At 45.4% G+C, this 18,307-nt stretch overlaps 2 protein-coding genes across 2 annotated transcripts in view; one reads left to right on the forward strand and one right to left on the reverse strand.

The window, feature by feature from the left end:
• fancc (FA complementation group C) overlaps positions 1–7,259 on the forward strand; it is a gene marked incomplete at both ends in the record, with an annotated part of 32,704 nt that extends 25,445 nt beyond the window's left edge. The window contains 9 exon segments of the mRNA XM_080838768.1: positions 1,090–1,145; positions 1,425–1,524; positions 2,997–3,064; positions 3,066–3,082; positions 3,530–3,626; positions 4,635–4,824; positions 5,502–5,690; positions 7,072–7,239; positions 7,242–7,259. Of these exon segments, the coding sequence (XP_080694894.1) occupies positions 1,090–1,145; positions 1,425–1,524; positions 2,997–3,064; positions 3,066–3,082; positions 3,530–3,626; positions 4,635–4,824; positions 5,502–5,690; positions 7,072–7,239; positions 7,242–7,259 (903 nt within the window).
• Positions 7,260–7,567: 308 nt separating this feature from the next.
• aopep (aminopeptidase O (putative)) overlaps positions 7,568–18,307 on the reverse strand; it is a 59,890-nt gene continuing 49,150 nt past the window's right edge. Inside the window, exons 14-16 of the mRNA XM_080838784.1 lie at positions 16,630–16,716; positions 15,347–15,526; positions 7,568–7,758 (exon numbers count right to left, since the gene is read on the reverse strand). Coding sequence (XP_080694910.1) covers positions 15,386–15,526; positions 16,630–16,716 — 228 coding nt within the window. The 3' untranslated portion in view covers positions 7,568–7,758; positions 15,347–15,385. The remainder of the gene's footprint in view (positions 7,759–15,346; positions 15,527–16,629; positions 16,717–18,307) is intronic.

The following is an 18,307-nucleotide window of genomic DNA, read 5'->3' on the forward strand; positions in this document are numbered from 1 at the left end:
AAGGGTGAGAGGGGGGAATATCTGCAACGCTTGATGCTGTGTTCGTAGCGAGCCAGGGGCCGGGGCCTCGCTGCGTTGGGCCTCAGGGTGGAGCCCGCTGCCCACTTAACTGCTCCGCTCCGAGGATGTGGTGGTGATCACGGGGGCCCCCTTCACCCGCCCTGCCCGCCAGTCAAGCAGGCGGCACAGTAACTGCTGCGCCTTTTTCCGTTCTTTTGTTTCAGTGTCGCTCTCTTTCTTTTACTTGCTTTTTGTCTCTTTTTGTTTTGGCCTTTTTTCTTTCTTTCTTTCTTCTGAGCGCCTTGTCCTTATGAGTCTCTTTACCTCCTTTTTCACTCTCAGTCTCTTATTATCTCTGCCCATCTTTCAAATCTCTCTTTTTTTTTGTTTGCTCACTCTTTTGCGTACTCACTATGTGTGTGTGTGTGTGTGTGTGTGTGTGTGTGTGTTGTGTGTGTGTGTGTGTGTGTGTGTGTGTGTGTGTGTGTGTGTGTGTGTGTGTGTGTGTGTGTGTGTGTGTGTGTGTGTGTGTGTGTGTGTGTGTGTGTGTGTGTGTGTGTGTGTGTGTCTGTCTCTGTGAATTCCCCCCTTCTCTCATTCTTTCTGTCTCACACAATGCAAGGCACGCCAGCACATGTGGGACTTTTATTTGGGCACTTTGTGGGTGTGGGAAGGCTTTAATTGCATTCTTATCTCATTTGACTGGTGGAAAGAGGGAGTAAATACCTTCTTTTCTTTTCTTTTTTTTTTCTCTTGCTCTCGGAGCGTCGCGTTCTTCCCGTCAGTCTTGGGGGTGGAAATGCCAACGTGCCAACTAGTACAGTACAGCTGTGCTCCCTCTTTTCCCGGCACCTCTTCTCAAAGTGCCAAATGTAAAACAGATGATATAGTTTTTATAACAGAGCGCTGGTGCATTGTTTTGATAGGAGCTCCAACTGATGAACCTTTTGTGGGCATGGAGGTAAAGGCGGCCAAATTGCAACCATTTGGTGCGCCGATGATTGAGGCAACAGTGACCCCTAGTGGTGGGCAGAGGGGAAAGCACACCCCTTGACCTGGGTTCTCATATGGGTGCTTTGTCTTTCGCAGCCTGAAGCCTGTGCGCAGCATTGTCCTGTGTTTCTCGTAGTGAATGACGTCTTCAGGTGAGTTTGGGGATAGATTACCCACTAGTATCCCCCTCAGCTGTTTTCAAGGAGATATTACATAATCAGTTGGGAAGAAGTTGTTTAGTGCAACAGACCTTAGATTACATGCTTGACATAGAATGGCAACAGCAAAGCATGACTGCAAGCAGAGAGAGGATGTGCCTTTGTGCTTTGTTGATTGGTTGTTTGTTAATTGTTTGATGCTAATTTGTTCTATGTCCAGATCATACAGCATTGTTTGAACCCTAGAAATGACTCCATTTAGTGTCACTCTAGATCCACATTGCTAGAGATGGAGGAGAACTCAGTGCTAAGAATGCTAATCCAGTCTTTCACTCACTGCTTCCTCAAAGCACTGGCGGCCCAGGACCCAGAGGTACGTTACAGTCCTGTCATGGGCTACACATCCATATCTCTAGATATCCACTGTGAGAGGGCAGGTGCTGGGGTGCTCAACATCATTCAGTTCATGTTCATCAACAAATGTAGACTATCACAACAAGATTGACTAGGGTTCGATTATCACAATGTTTTTGTTTTGATTTTTGTGCGGTCAGCAATGACCACATGAGAGGTCAAAGTTCCTCATAGACAGCAGTGGCACAACAAGGGACAAGAATCACATACAAATATTAGATATAACCTATGATCAATTATTCACAAAGGGATTTATGTGCTTTTGTGCATGATAATTGTCAGCAGAAGCTAGTTTAACATGCAGTTATAGGGAGTTGTAATGCTAAGACCAAAATTAAAACCGGAGAAGGAGTAATTCTGTATATTTCTGATTAAAATAGGGAGAGTATAAACCAAACAGAACGCTTGGCTGTGGATTCCAAGTCTTCAAATGATAAACTGAACATTTAAGTGACATACTGGACTGTGTTTTAGGCACTTGTGTGTTAGGATGCTTTCAAAATCAATGACATGATGAAAATCAATATCTGGTGCGAACCTCGCATTGTCTTTTAAAATGGCATGAAAAAAGGCAGGTAGAGTGTTTGAAGTATTTCAGAGAGCTTGCCACAGTACTTGAATGGATTTAGGCTTGTCTTGATTTTTTTTGTCTCTTCATGCATACTTCTTTACTTACTTTCTTTAACAGCATATAAATGTCTCACTGGAATACTATTTTCTAAAAGAGTTTGAAAATCTAGAATATGATATTTCCTATTGGCACACTAATGCTTGTACGGATAGAAATGACTGTCTAAGACAAAAGTTTTGTGAAACAACTTAAGTGCCTAAAACTAAAACGTCTGCACAGTCACACACAAATGTAGACAGTTATGTTTGTGACGGTATGACAAATGTTAGCTGACAGCAATAAACCTTACAACATGTAGAAGTACCCAATTATATATTCACCTAGTGAAGGGGATACCTTGATGCTTCAATAAGACACTCAACTCAGCTGGCTAGTATTTCATGAGCCATGAAAGACAGACACATGTTAAAGGCCATGTTGGTGTGTAATTCTGTGGGAGTGCACCACGCTACTAAGGGACAGGAAACACACTCCACAAATGGCACTTAATGTCCGGAGACATTTATTGTTCATTCAGGAAGTGGGTGGGCCTAAAGATTGAGGACACAATTAAACTCAATTAAACTCCCTGGGTACCAAATGGACACATGAAACGAGTGGACACAACTGACCTCTAAACCTCCGATTGACAGAGACGGCTATTACCACGTCCTCCTTTGAAGGAAACATCCCTTCTCACTCGATAGATTATGGGAGTTGGTTTGTGTTATTTTTCGATGGTTTTAGCGTTATGTTGCGGTATTTGGGGACCCACCCTAAAGTGCTGTGCAGCGGTAATAGTGAGTTTATGTGTGTTTCAGGAGAGATTATCTCTGAAGAACTTCTTTCCTCTGGTACCTTTGAGCCTGCTAATGAGCCTGCTAATGCCTGCTCACTTTACCTTCAGGTGGGTTGGTAATCTAGTTTTTGTGGATTATAAAGTACCTCACTCATATGTTGTTTTGCATAAAAGTGTCTGTCAGAGTTGAGTGGAAGCAAATGGAAAGTGCAGAATCTCAAAACCGCCCTTGTACCTTCTTTGTCCACAGGATTTGAAACGGATGGTTAGAGAATAAATAGTTTAGAGGCACTCACTGAGAACAGAAACACATGAAAGCCCGGCTTTGTTGATAGACTGATCAAGCTAGGAATCACCACAGGCCTTGCACTTCAGACATTAGAGTCAGCATCCCTCATGAGTCACCTACTTGGGCATCTAGTCAATCATTTCCACCTGCATCACTTATTTCTGCTTGTTTTTCTGGTTGATTGTGACTGAAAGCCTGTGGCCTCACCGGGCGCTGCATGGTCTTCTCACCTGGCCTGACCTGATCTGCTCTGCTCTGACCCTCAGAGGTTCCTCAGGAAGTGTGGCTCGAGCACCTGACTGGGATCAGCAACAGGCTCCAGCGAGCCACCGCAGAGGCCGAGGATAAAGACGACGAACCCAGGCAAGAGACGGGCCCCATGACACCCTTTAGTTTTCTCACACTATCTGCTGATAATGCTTACGCTAACGTTACATGGGATACATTGATTCCACATGGCCAAATCTCCTGAGGCCTCTCCCTTCACTCACTCTCTTAGTCTCGCACAACACACTCATCGTTCACACACACTCACTTATTCACTCACACGCACGGTGGCTTCTCTCTCTTCCATGTGCGGCTGCTGAGGTCAGCCAGAATGCGGTGGGTCAGGAAGGCTCTGTGAAAGGGCTGACTTCAAAAGTCTTCACCAAAACAAACAGCTGCAGGGGCCTGTCCTCCCCGTTTGTCTGGCTGGATTACTTCTCCTCCAGAAGCCCTCAATCAGCAGGATTACCTCAGCGCTGCTCACCGACCGGCTCGAGATGTTTGTGTGAGGCCTTCATTACAGAGAGGCTGAAAGAGTAGATATATGGGCGAGAAAGAGAGAGAGAGAGAGAGAGAGAGAGAGAGAGAGAGAGAGAGATAGAGAGAGAGAGAGAGAGTGACAAAAAGAGAAGAAGAATCCCAAGGCGCATTTTACTTGGCTTGTGATTTTCTTTCCTTTCTTCCTTTCTTTCTTTCATTTTTTCCCCCTAAATCTACACGGTTTAATTGAAGGGTTTTGGAGGGTGAAGTCACAAGAGCTGGGTCCCAGCTGTCAGTGTTTAGTTGAGGGCAGCCGCTTAGACCATACTGACAGCATGCCAGACACTTTGGAGGTTCTCTCTCTCTCTCTCTCTCTCTCTCTCTCTCTCTCTGTCCATCCCAAACCGGGCTACGTCCAACACAACTGTGACTCCCTGTTTCTTGTTTTTGTTCCTTTCACTATGCCCTCATCCACCTCTGTGACCTCATATGGGCCTCCACCTTGTTCATGTCATGGTCTCAGTGTTGTGTATATTTCAGGCTGCTGTGGACTGTAGGATGATCCACATATGTTTCATGCATTTGGTGTGTGTCGAGTCTAATCCATCTCTCCTGTCGGTGTAGTGGCTCCGTGTTTGAGGTGTGGTTCCTGCTACTGCAGGGTGGAGGATGGGTGGATGTTGCTGCCCAGCTGCTGGTCCCAGCTCAGCCCCACGCCTCCTCTTCCTCCTCCTCCCAGCAGCAGGCCCTGCTCTGGCTCCTGACGTTCTTCTACCACCCCACCAACAGAGGGCACCAGAGGACACAACAGTGGGTAGGTCTGGGATAGACAGTGAGAATGTGTGTGTGTGCGAAGCCTCTTAAGACCATTAATTTGCTGCGCATTACAAAGAGGGTTATCAAAAGTTCAAATGTTTTTAACTTTGCAGCAAATATCTACATGGCTGATAGGAGGGGCAGGTGTGTCTGTCTGGCAGTTCTAGCCTGTGTGTGTGTGTGTGTCTGTGTGTGTGTGTGTGTGTCTGTGTGTGGCAGGATGTGTACGCTGACCCCAGGCCAAGTGCGAAGGGGTCTGGTATGCTCACAGGGCACGTCTTGCTTTCAGATGTCAACATTGCAAATGCCAGGTCCTGATTAAAATGCAAGTTCCTGATAATAAGCACGTTTGTGCTCAGCTCTGGTCAGCTCCCCTAGCTAAATCTACCACAATTTTGTCCATATCACAGACATAACAAACAACAACTTTGATCAATAGGTTGCTCACTTTATTGTAGTCTGACTATGTTTTTGACTGATGTTTTTTTTTTTTTTTTCCATAGTTTGACTTTTGACTTTTTTCAGGTGTCAGACTTTACATTGGCTTGTGTCAATATGTTTACCCAACTTGGAATAGATCGGCTTCTGTAAACCAGTTGTTTGCTGTTTGAATTGATTAATAATTGATCTGGTCGTGTGTGTGTGTGTGTGTGTGTGTGTGTGTGTGTGTTTCAGGAACACATGCAGCAGTTCAGGGGTGACCTGATGAGTCTGTGTCTAGGTCCAGAGACTCCTCCTCCTCCCCTTCTGCAGGCCGTGGCCAAGTCTCTCTGCTCCTCCAGGCTGGTCCTGTGTCTCCTCCTCAACCTCGCCATCTTCTCCCCGGCACCGTGTCACACTGCTGCCTTACAGCTCATCGCAAAGGTAAGAGCGCTAACCCTGTTTCTAAACCTTCAGCTGGTGATGGACCTGTGGCTCAACTGGTAGAGTAAGGTGCTCACAACACTAAGATCATGGGTTCGTTTTCCAGGTAACACATGTACTGATGAACATGTATGTCTGTGTGGTACTGGAAGTCACATTGACTAAAAGCATCTGCTCAATCAGTAAATGTATATAAATGTAAAGAAGGGACATTACAGCAAGGGTAGTAATGTAATCATATGCACTTAGTGTTAATTCAATAAGGATATCTATCAGTTAAATAGAATTAAAGGATAAAAATAGAGAAAATACCTACTCTATCTATGAAATGTTATGTGTTTTATGAAAATCGACTGAACAGTCCAATTGTTCTGTGTAGCAGAATCCTGTGCCACAGTCACAAAAACAGGAAGAGGAAATCACCTCACTGTTGAAAGGTTGAGAAGGATCAACTTTCTGATCAGTATTTCACGATAGTGACAGACGCATATGTTGACTTGCACCTTCAAGTCGGTGGTAAAACAATGTGCAAAACCAGGATTTAAAGACTTTTCATAGGGCTTATCAGTGAATGGACCTCAAGGAAGTAACACGACTGACCGCGAGACCACAAAAGCCAACACAGAAGTGTGCTTTTAAGAGTTCACCGTGTTGTGTTTTGAAAGGTTATACAGAACACTTCAGAAAGGAGCTATGTTATGAAAAATCACCTTGACCACATCAATTCATTTAAAAAAACATCAACAAAGCCACAAATTCTGAAGCTATTAATACTTTTACTTCTTAGAAAGTGTAGTCTCTGGAGAAGGTTACAGCAGTATGAGTTCCAACAGATGCCTACAATGAAACTATTTATTTTGCACTACAATGTTGGAAGCTGCTCTATGCACTTAAGGTAGCTAAAATAAATGTACGTCAGTGGTTATGGATCAGGCCATCCGCCTATTCTGTGTCATTTTCTTAACTGCATTTCTGTTCTTTTTCAGCCAGTGGTCGAATTGTATATATTAGTTTGGCTTTGAATTTCACATTGTACCTGACAAAGACTCAAAAAATTCCCTACCACAGTAACTAAATCTCACAATAACTCTTACTTAGCATCTTTGTTGTCGCCATTACATTTCCTGTTACTGCCAACTTTGATCTGAACTTTGTAACACACACACACACACACACACACAGAGACATACACACACACAGACAAGGCCACAGGGGAAGAAACGGCATCAAACGTGGCGTGCACAAGTCATAATTACCGATGTTGTTACCAGGTTATAACCACAGGGTGTACGAAGATGTCATGTAGCTATTATTTTTGGGCATTGGGCCCTTTTCAAAAGCAACAGTTTCTCTGAAGCAGCATGTTTGCTTTCCATTGCAGATGTCAGAGAAGGAGGAGAAGGTGGAGGAGAAGGAGTGGCTGAGACGGGAGGCTGAGTGTCTCCTGGCTGCCGCAGCGGAGCGCAGTCAAAATAGCGACACTTCGGCGAGTGCCAGGGTTCAGGCGAGGTTGAGGACACTCGATAACACTCTCTGGAATGCATTGTGTGGGTATGTGTGTGTGAGTGAGTGGCGAGAGAGCATGCAGGGCGTAAACATGCCCGTGCCCCCAGAAAAGGGAGAATAATTTATTACGGCGTGAGATTCCTGATGGGGGTAGAGTGGCGTTGTGAAATATGCGTTGGTTGTAAAACGAGAGCGGTTTAAGGAGGCGAACCATCTGCTCGTTACAGCGTCAGGTGATGTGTGTTTTCACGCTGTGCATGTTGTGTGAAGCGGGTTGTGGAATGTGGAGAATTCTATAGGGGCTTTGTGTAGGGTCCGGGTATGATTGAGGTTTAAAAAATAAAAAAATTCTAATATGATTTGTTGTACAAATGTATTTATTCAGACAGTTTCATAGTGATATAAAAATAAATCTCAAAATTGAGTCCTTTTCACAGTAAGTTTGATTTCTTTCCCCCGCTGTCGAACAAATGCAACTCTGTTTGGCCGATGGCGCTCCGTTGTTCAACAGAAGTTGCTTCATCTCTGTGGTCCTGCCCCACGAGGATCTCTGGAGGCCCATCTGTTAAGAGAGGAGAGGGGGACACATAAATCAGACCGGAGCCCCTGCCAATGCTGCCATCAGCGGCTCCTCCACCAGGGCTTTCCCAGCGCGGACAAATCTGTCCTGCTGGCAGCAACCACTGGCCCACTTACACACACTTACACACACACCTGACTTTGCCTACACATCTCCCAGACCTCATTCGTCACACTTCAAGTACTTATTTGTCTGTAATTTACTGCATCCAGCCATCAGTTTGTCGAAGCGCACTAACAGTTGTAAGGTAACAGTGGCAGCCTTTTCCTTGTAAGACAACTCGATCACTTGTCGATGGTGAGCAGGGATGGCTCGGCGGCTAGTGTTGGGGGCGAGGCTCCTGTTCCTGCTGAACTGAGCCAGTGTGTTTGGGCAGAACTGTAATCAGCTCAGTAGGCACAGGAGACCCAGTCCTGAGGCGCCGCCACCACTCTCCACGCCCTCCCCGTCCCTGCAAGTCACAAGTCCAATACAGCACAACACAACAGACAGGCATACCCAATGGCATTTTAAAATGTTATCAGCTTCATTTCGATTCATTATCTTTTACTTTTTGTATTAGAGACTCACGTCTACGAGGCACTTTGAACTCCCTACATTGACACAAAGTTCTGTAGAAATGAACCGTAATTGAATGGTGTGGGAACCATATTGAAAACCATGAGAATGCACAGTGTCCATCTCAGAGCTGTCTGGGCCTGGGGTTTGTTTCTCCATGCATAAAGGCTCTGGTGTGCAGAGGAAAGTCTCCGCCAGTGGAAGTGCATGTTGGGTAACCATCAGACACGATGAGACACACATTGTGAAATTGTGCAGCAGGTGTTTCAAGGGCAAACAGGCTGAGGCAATGGATTAGAACAAGACAGGTGATAATGAAGAGGGAATGAGTAGTAGTCATGCAGCAGTGCTAACAGTCACCCTAGCCTATTCACACACACACACACACACACACACACACACACACCTCTGGAGGCCTCCACAGAACTTAAAAAATAATCGCACAGAGCATTGTCGCCCTGAATGGAAGTGACAGGCCTCATGCTTCGCTATGTGAGGCAGACTAATTGGCCTTGTCAGGAGGCTTGAGATAGATCTCCCCTGACACATACCACAGGGCCTGCTGTGTCTCACCTGGCTGCTCCACAATGCTACCTGACAATCCTGGAAGAGGTGCAGTTAAGTGAAGTTTTTTGTTTGTTAGACATGGTGCCTTTGTGTATGTCTGACAACCTAGGTTTATGACACTTAAATCGTATGAACACAAAAAACGACATACTGTTTTATTCCAATTTCCCCTTGAAAGGAACTGCAGCCAAATAAATCATTTGTGGTTTAATATGTTTTCAAGAGTTTTCTAAACTTTAGCAAAGCCCTATTAATAGTCATCTAGACTTGTTTTAGTTTTGTATCTCAAGTACGACTTAATTTGAACCCCTTAAGTAACACCTTTCAGAACAGCGTGGCAAGAATGAGTTTGTTTCCCTGGTGTGATGAGCCCTCTTTTTATCGACCACATCCTCCTCAGAGGCAGAACTTAGCCACTGTGAACAAAGAGGAACTAAATCACTGTTCACCAATCAGCTAAGCTCTGCACCTGCTTGGAGTTTTTCCCCTCTCTCTATTTTTCTTTCCATCCGTCTCTCTTTCTCTCTATCTATCTCCGTGTGTGTCATCTGTCATCCATTTCACACCAAACTAAGGCATCTACCATCTACATCCATTTTCTTCTCCTTCCTTCTACAAAACCCCCAGTGGAAAAGTCCCACAGAGGTCTCCCCATCTTTCACACACCCCCCCCTCGATGGTATCCCCTGGTTTCCATGACAACCGACAGGGCCGTGGTTGTGTGGTAATCCCTGGCAATGTGATTTTTATCTTAAGTCACAAATCATCACGCCAGGAACCCGCACAGCTCCGACATGAAAGGCAAACCTGCGGATCCTCTCAGCGCCCCTCCCCCTCCTCCTCCTCCTCCTCCCCCCCCACCTCCTCCTCGCCGTCCCTCCCTGGGCCTCTCCTCCGATTCTCCACGCTCTGCTACACCGGGGATATTTCCCTCATTAAGGAGATCAGGGGGGATTCTAGAGGCATGTGTAGAAAAAGAAGGAAGGAAGGGAAAGAAAAAAGAAAGAAAGAAAGAAAGAAAGGACAAAAAAAAAAGACACAAACCTATCCCAGCCTACCTATAGCCTTATATGGTAATAGTTTACTGATACTTGTAGCACTGAACCCACAAGTAACAGCAAAGACTTGAACAGCATTCTGACAAAGTACTGGAGTTTGTGGCTGTAAGGTGGAGGACCGTGTTGGTGTTAGCAGGCTGAGATATGTGGCTCTAAGGTGGAGGACCATGTTGGTGCTAGCAGGCTGAGATATGTGGCTGTAAGGTGGAGGACCGTGTTGGTGTTAGCAGGCTGAGATATGTGGCTGTAAGGTGGAGGACCATGTTGGTGTTAGCAGGCTGAGATATGTGTCTGTAAGGTGGAGGACCATGTTGGTGTTAGCAGGCTGAGATATGTGGCTGTAAGGTGGAGGACCATGTTGGTGTTAGCAGGCTGAGATATGTGGCTGTAAGGTGGAGGACCGTGTTGGTGTTAGCAGGCTGAGATATGTGGCTGTAAGGTGGAGGACCATGTTGGTGTTAGCAGGCTGAGATATGTGGCTGTAAGGTGGAGGACCATGTTGGTGTTAGCAGGCTGAGATATGTGTCTGTAAGGTGGAGGACCATGTTGGTGTTAGCAGGCTGAGATATGTGGCTGTAAGGTGGAGGACCGTGTTGGTGCTAGCAGGCTGAGATATGTGGCTGTAAGGTGGAGGACCGTGTTGGTGTTAGCAGGCTGAGATATGTGTCTGTAAGGTGGAGGACCGTGTTGGTGTTAGCAGGCTGAGATATGTGGCTGTAAGGTGGAGGACCGTGTTGGTGATAGCAGGCTGAGATATGTGTCTGTAAGGTGGAGGACCGTGTTGGTGATAGCAGGCTGAGATATGTGGCTGTAAGGTGGAGGACCATGTTGGTGTTAGCAGGCTGAGATATTGACACAGTGCATGCTTGGCTGCTCTTGTTTGTAATCAGTATCGCCGCCACAGTGACAATTTAAAGCCTGTGCCACCGAGAACAAACGATGGTGGTGTCCAGACACGTTGGAAAATAAAGCACCACGTGAAAGCACAAATGGTCCGTCAGTGCTGGTGGTGGTGGTTGTGTGTGTGTGTGTGTGGGGGGGGTGTAAGAGATCAGGGTTGGTTTGATTGGGGGAGGGGGTGAAGTGATTTATCAGCCCCTGAGTAGACAGAGGAAGCATTCTGGCCAAGAACATCAGCCTGCCACCTCCCTTCCCTCCACTGCCTCCCCTCTCCTCCTCGCCTCTCCTTGCCGCACACATAAAGCTGTCTTGTCTGTGGATAAAAGCGGGTCCCGGTCAGTCCTCAACAAAGCTTTGTCACAGCGGCATTTTAATGGATTTATCGCACTGGCCCAGCGGTGGCCATATGTCCTGCACAGCTCTGATGGTGACAGCCATTTAATAGGTTTCCCACAAATACAATCCTGTTTGCCACCACCCCACCCACACACACATACACAAGCATCCGTTCTCCTCCCTTCACACACACATTTTATGTGTGGAAAGAATGGAGCTGAATAAGGGATGGGGATCTGTGAGCATGAAAGAGATACCGCATGTTTCCCTCCCCGCTCATCTCCTCGACACACCATACAACATATCAGGCCTTCATGGTGGCCACAGGAACCAGAAAAGCCATCACTCAACTCTGATTGCTTTTGGCCCTTGGAGTAGGTAGAGTAAACAAAAGGAGGCTTAGTGGCAATGCATGGTAAGATGTTTTTTTTTTGTTTGTTTTCAAATACCTCTTTTAGGGGGAGCAGGCTTAAGTATTTGAGGAACACATTCCTAAATGGGTTCTATTTCATTTCTACTGACAGGCATAGTCGGTGCTTTTAGGACCTGGATGTCCATCACGTGTAAGTGCAGTTTGAGTGTGTGTATCAACAAAGTCACCTGTGACCTGGGTGATGTATGCCATTTGCCCCAGCAGTAAAAGCATGTTCGCCCAGGAAGTGACCTCTTGCCATCTTCTCGCATCGGTTAGCAGGTTTCAGGAATGTAAAGATATCACTGGAAGTCTTGCAACCCGAAACAGGTTGGCACTACAAACTGTCGTCTTCCAAAGACTCTGCATTTTTCACCTTTCAACAAGCATTTACTGTCAGTGTTTTCTTGAGTAAGCTTTGGATGGTGTATTATTTGGCAAAAGGTAAGTCAATTTCCTTTGCTAGCTACACCGGTTATGAGTGGGTTCACTCTAATTCAGTGATTGGCAGTTTAACAAAGACTAGTTTGATCAGTTTATGTGCTACATGCCTTTACACTAATCTCAAGTGTAACTTAAGTGTCGGGCTGGGATCCCTTCCTGTAGCTTTCTGTTACAGAACGCAAGTTGTATTCTCGTCTCAATGCATTTAATTAAAGCACAGAGGATTTATCCCTTGTGATTTATGTAAGCATAAAAAGCCTTTGTTTAGACAGTTAGGTGGTCATATGAATTGCCTCAGTCACATTATCTCAGTATTATATGACCATATAAAAATACTGCACATATTTCACTGCCATCACCTGGTAGAGTGTTCACACGCTAAGAGTCATGTGTAATGACCACTGCCATCTAATCTGTCTAGCCTGTAAAGCAGTAGGATAGGACATGTTTATGACGTGCAATGATTGCAGGGCCCCTCTTGACCCTGAGGATGGCCATGATAGATGTCCCTCTAACCATGGTGTTGAGCACCTAAGGCAGGGACTGCCTGAGCTAGCATGTGTGAATGGCCCAGCTAATGGGGACAAGATGAACTCTCAACCGCCCGCTGAGCAGACGGACAGCGCCATGTCTCATGGTTCTCACAAGGGCAACAGGATCGATTCACCTGGTAAGGGCAAACGCAAAAAAAAGTAGATTCTCTAGCTAGGTGACATTAGGTGGACATTTTGGCCTCTGAGTTTGCGGAGATTAAGACTTTACTCCGAAGTTCTTGCCTGCTGTAAAAATGGCTTTGGCACGTCTGGGGTTGGGTGCAGCCCCTGTCCAGGTGAGTCCTCAGAGTGCTTTTGTCAAGAAGACCTTTCAGTCTGCAGCCTTTTGTGTTCCGTACATTGAGGAGCTGCAGAGATGCTGGGCAGACACCAGACGTTTCTCTCATCTGTCGCAGGTCTGTGGCGGTGGCTAACATGTAGGATGCATCCGACCATTGGCCTAGACCATATGCCCAATATAGAGCTGGCTTTTGCGGTCCTGGTGCTGTCACCTGATGAAGCACATAGGACTGATGCACGCAATCCACTCGACTGGCAAAGGGAAGCCAACCCTAACCCTAACCCAAGAATCAGAAGAAGCGAGGTGGGGTGTACTGACAATGATTGTGCCACACCTGTGGTCGGGCACTTCACCAACTGGCAGGACAGGTGCTGGGAAGAGCTAACAACCATCCATCTGAAAGATGCACACCTTCACTGCCAGTTGCCAAAGATACCTGTGCCCATGGAGGCGAGAAACCTTCCTTCCTTGTGGGGTGGGAGGGTTGGGTGTGTGACAGCCAGAGGCCAGTGGAGTCCTTGGCAGCGGGAACAACACACATATGTGTTGGAGGTACAGGCTGTTCTGCTTACTAGCCAGGAGCCTTTGTGCACAGCTGGGGGGTGGGGCGGTCAAATCTGGCACCTGCACCCATCTCGGCTGCAGCTTTGGATCTGGTCTCTGAGGGACCAGAGCCATTGTTAGGGTTATGTGATCCAGAAGTTCTGTGGATCATCTGCAACTCCCGGGCACCTTCCATCAATGCACCGTATGCTTACAGATGGAATTGATTTTTTATAAGTGTTGCCAAGAACAAAAGCAGGAACCAACATGCTGTTCCATACCGGTAATCCTCAGTGTTTTCCCGTCTCACCTTGATGGACCATTAAGGTAATTATAGCTGCCATCTAAGTCATGCACAATAGGATAGATGTTGTGACTGTCAGTTCCCATACTCTTAGGACCCACTTTCTTAGCGACTGAGTTATCCTTAACAAAACCCAGTATTCTCTTGGGACTTGCCTCTCCTATTAAAGGCACTGTGTCAGCCCCCACTTAAACCTCTGGAGAGATTGGAATCGAGGTGGTTGTCTTTAAAAACAGCTTTTCTCTTGACCATAGCATCGGATAGACGAGCAGAGAGTCACATGCCCTTCCTGTAACCCAAGGGTGCCTACACTGGAATTCTGGGGACATAAGGGGAAACTCGCCCTTCCTTTTACCCAAAGGCATTTTCATCTTCTTATCCAAACCAGCCCCTAAGAGCTTTCAAGCCCCCAACTCAGGAGGATAAGGGGTGAAGTGCATACCTGCTGTGACAGTACGAGCACTAAAGATATTTATTCGAATGACTGCTGAATTCTGGCAGTCAGATTGACTGTTTGTCTGAGGTCACTTCCTGGATCAACATGCCTTTACTACCAGGGCATCGGGCGGGTATAGGTCAACCAGGGATCAGGTGACTTTCTTGATACAAACACTTGAGATCTAAATACACGTGATGTATGTCCAGGTGCTAAAAGCAAATTCATAGAACCACAGTTACATACGTAACCGTCATTTGGTTGAGAAAGCACATTCCTGAACTATTCCTCTTACAAACACATCATGACAGCTTTTCTGGTCTATCTCTATCACTCTTTCTTAATGAAAAATTAAGAATACATTCAGTTCAACATTTCAGTTCAGACTATTTTTGAATAGAAAAAAAAAAACACAATTCCCCTTCATGTTAAACCCATGTTTACACAATACTCTGCCCAACAACTCCAGCCTCCAGACTACACAAACAGAGTCTCTGCTTTCTCAACTCTTAGGCTTTCTCAACTCGACCGGTCTGATGTTGATCCGGATTCTTCTTACATAAAGTGAGAGCAGGAAGAACAGCAGATTATTCCTGTAGCCCTCTGGCCCTGGGCACCACAGGACAGTCTCTCAGATCAACACAAGGCTCCGGCTGAGGCCCAGCTTAAAGCTACGGGAGCGCAGCGTTCTCTCCAAGATCTGCTGGACCGGGGAGAAGCGGCGGTGGAATGAGCTACAGGATATTTCATCGGGCTTCAGGAGGAGAACTACATCCACTGTATCTCATTTAAACATTTTTTGTTCTGTTCTTTTCTTTTCTTTCATGGCTTCTTTTTCTTCCTTGAATTACTTTTTTTTTAATTCAGCTTCCCTTTTCTCTCTTACAGCTTTTAAAGCATTACAAAGTGGCAAAGTGGATTGTAAATGACACATAGATGGATGTGTGGTCAAGGCCCCCTCAATTCCAGTGTACTAGATGTCACATCAACCAAACGGATGAGTAAACTTTAGCCTGAACTTGACTGTGGATTAAAATGAGGAGAAGATGAGGAGATACTCTGTGTGTTTTAAAAACAGCATCTGTTTACTGTCAATTCATTTATACTTTCTTATCTGTCCCCAAGACAACCTGTATCCCACTGTTTAGCCCTTTCTTTCACCAATTCAAAAAGAGCACCTGTGGTGGAGTGCGAGGGGCCCTGTCTGAGGTCGGAGGTCACAGGATCATCTCTGACACCACTGAGAGGGCGGCTGGGTCCATATGCTCCTGGGTCAGAGAGAAGCAGCGCCGGGCTAGAGCCTGCTGACGGCTGTCCTCGTGCACCATCAGCTCCCCGTACAGGTATACACCCATGGCCTACACACACACACACACACACACACACACACACACACACACAGATATATATGTATAATATATACACACATACATCTCCAAGAAAATCATATTACCACACAAATATATATATATATATATATATATATATACACACACACACACTTTTAGCCCACACAAAGATCTTCACACATTTTTACAATTATGTCTCAGAAATACATTTACACAGTCAAATAGACAAACACAAATATAATATAAATCATACTGAAAAATACTTAGATGCACAATATGAAGTAGAGGTTACATTTCATGTAAAGGCTAATGTGAACTATGCAGAACTGTCTTTAAACTTTAAGAGATTAAAAGATTATAAAATAATTCCAGTGTTGTTTGGGTTTATCTTGTACTTAGCGTGTATTTCGTAAGGAAAAATGTAGCCTCCTTATTCCATTAAAGAGGATTATTGTTCACACATTACATCTCCCTAGCCTATCCCAAAGCAGTTACTTGAGTTAATTTATTGTTTTGAGGAATTAAGGGGTTGCAAAATCCACACTGAAGCAAATCCATTTCCCTCGAAAATACTTTCATATTTGCACGGGGCATGCCAGTATTTCCTTATTTAAAATAAAACCACCTTTCTGTCAGATTATCAACTGCCCACTGTTACCTACAGACCAGTCATCTCTTTTCTATTTAACACATTCATTTATGCGTCAGAGAAACATTCCACTCTATTGAGTGTGCTATACTGGCGCCGTCCTAGATTCCCTCTACAACTTCATAGGTGGCTTCCTGAAGTCTGAACTTAGCAACGAGAAAACATTGCTCAATCGTTTGGTTTCCCGTCAAAAAGCTGGTATGGGAATTAAAATGTTTTTGCGGATATACACAACTACCCTGACAAAACCTGTGCTTGTGTTTGCTTCATGAAATCATAGAAGATACTTGGAGTTGTGTATTCAGGGTTTTTAGACTGACATCTATACTTACTTTGGTTATGTTTTCATATGATGAAATATTTTGGATCAATGTTTAAAGCACAGTGTGTGCCAGAGAGAGAGAGAGAGATACACAGAGAGAGAGAGAGAGAGATACTGTGTGTGTGTTTCCGGCATGTTTACCTGGTCGTCAATCAGGAAGTCCTCCACATCCTTGTAGGCTGCGCTGTGCTTGTGCTTGACCACCAACTCACACCAGCGATGCTTAACCTGACGAGCAAACAAAACAAACAAACGCAAGGCGTCACAAACGAATCGCTTCACTCCATCGTTCTTCTTCTTTTGACTTAAGAAAAGGCAAAGCGGGACATGGCAATGCATCAGGGCAAAAAACGGCGGTTCAAACAATGTTCGTGTGTGAGTTCTTGAAGGCACCGTGAGCTGGACTACTGGTGGGCTGACCGGTCAGATGACGCCGCTGGCTGGGTGCAGGCATCAATGAGGGCACTGTTGTGCTGGCGGACCAGGGAACATCAGAGACTGCCTCTGTCCTGACCCTACCCACGCTCCTCAGACCTCCATCCCTCTCTCTCTCTCGCTCTCTCTCTCTATTGTCTGGGCCATTGTCAGCATAGCCATTACATTCCAACTGACCTCCGAGAAATGCAGGGGTGCTTGGGTTTTTCTGGGGGGGGGCTACAACAAACCAATTCCAGAAGAAGTGAAATCAGACAGTGTTTCGTCGTGCGCAGTTCTGTCTGAACAAAAACACAATTTAGAAAAGAGGAATGGAAAACTGTGTTAGACTTTTAGATTATTTTTACACCAAACCCTTGCCAGTCTGCCGGCAATCAAAACACATGCCAGGCTAAATGTATTTTCAATCATTTTTTGTATGCCTCTTGAGAGTTGACCCTATGACCTCTAATTCATTCATTCAAGTTACATGGAAGCTGGAAAGAAGTTCTACGGTGAGTTTCTGTCACCCTCCATGACAGCCACTAGTCTTTTGACAAGGCTCTGGAGATAATTCTGAACCCAGTGGCGCATTTTTGTCACACACAAAACACAACAGGGGTGTCACATCTCTCATCCACAGTATATCCACTGGCTGGCTCCATGTAGCTTCCTGTCAAGTTCAACTTCTTGATACTGCATCTCCACTCCTTATGACTCCCTCACGCAGGTTAATGCTCCATCCCATCCATTATACCTTGTAACCATCACTGAGTGCCACTATCTCAATAGTTGCGAAATGAGTTACCAAACTTCGACTGATTTAGATAGTCCCTCGCCAGAAACGATATGAGACTAAACTTCAACAACCCCCTCAATGTCTGATCTGAATTCACCTAAAAAGTTAGCCAAAAGTCAAGAGTGTTCTCCAACCTCCAATCTCACATTTACGGCCAAAAAAAGAATCTTGGCACAATGCTACTTGAAAGTTGACTCCTTTGTAGAACCCCTTGCTCGTTTTGTTTTCCACCTCACTTGTGACTTGCTTTAGAAATATTTTTTTTAATTGTTTCCACATCTCTACATTTACACAGCCTCAGGGCTAATGTCATTTTTTTACACCCAACTCCCTCAGGTCAGCAGTATGTGTATTATGTAAATTTGTCATAGCTGGTTTCCTGCTCCTCGCAATGAGCGTCTCTCTATATCTGTCTCTTAATGTCTTTAGGGTCCAGTACTAGAGCGCTAACGAAGAGAGGCCGTGTTTGTTCCTCCCCATTAGTTCTCTGATGGCCAGAGCAATTTCTCTGTAATGTTGTGCGGATACTAGCCGTCTGCATGGCTTATTTACTCCTACATAAATAAACATAAGTGTGCTGGGCCTTGGATGAACTCTTCAAGAATC

Source organism: Sprattus sprattus (assembly GCF_963457725.1).
Source record: "Sprattus sprattus genome assembly, chromosome: 5".
Taxonomy (NCBI): domain Eukaryota; kingdom Metazoa; phylum Chordata; class Actinopteri; order Clupeiformes; family Clupeidae; genus Sprattus; species Sprattus sprattus.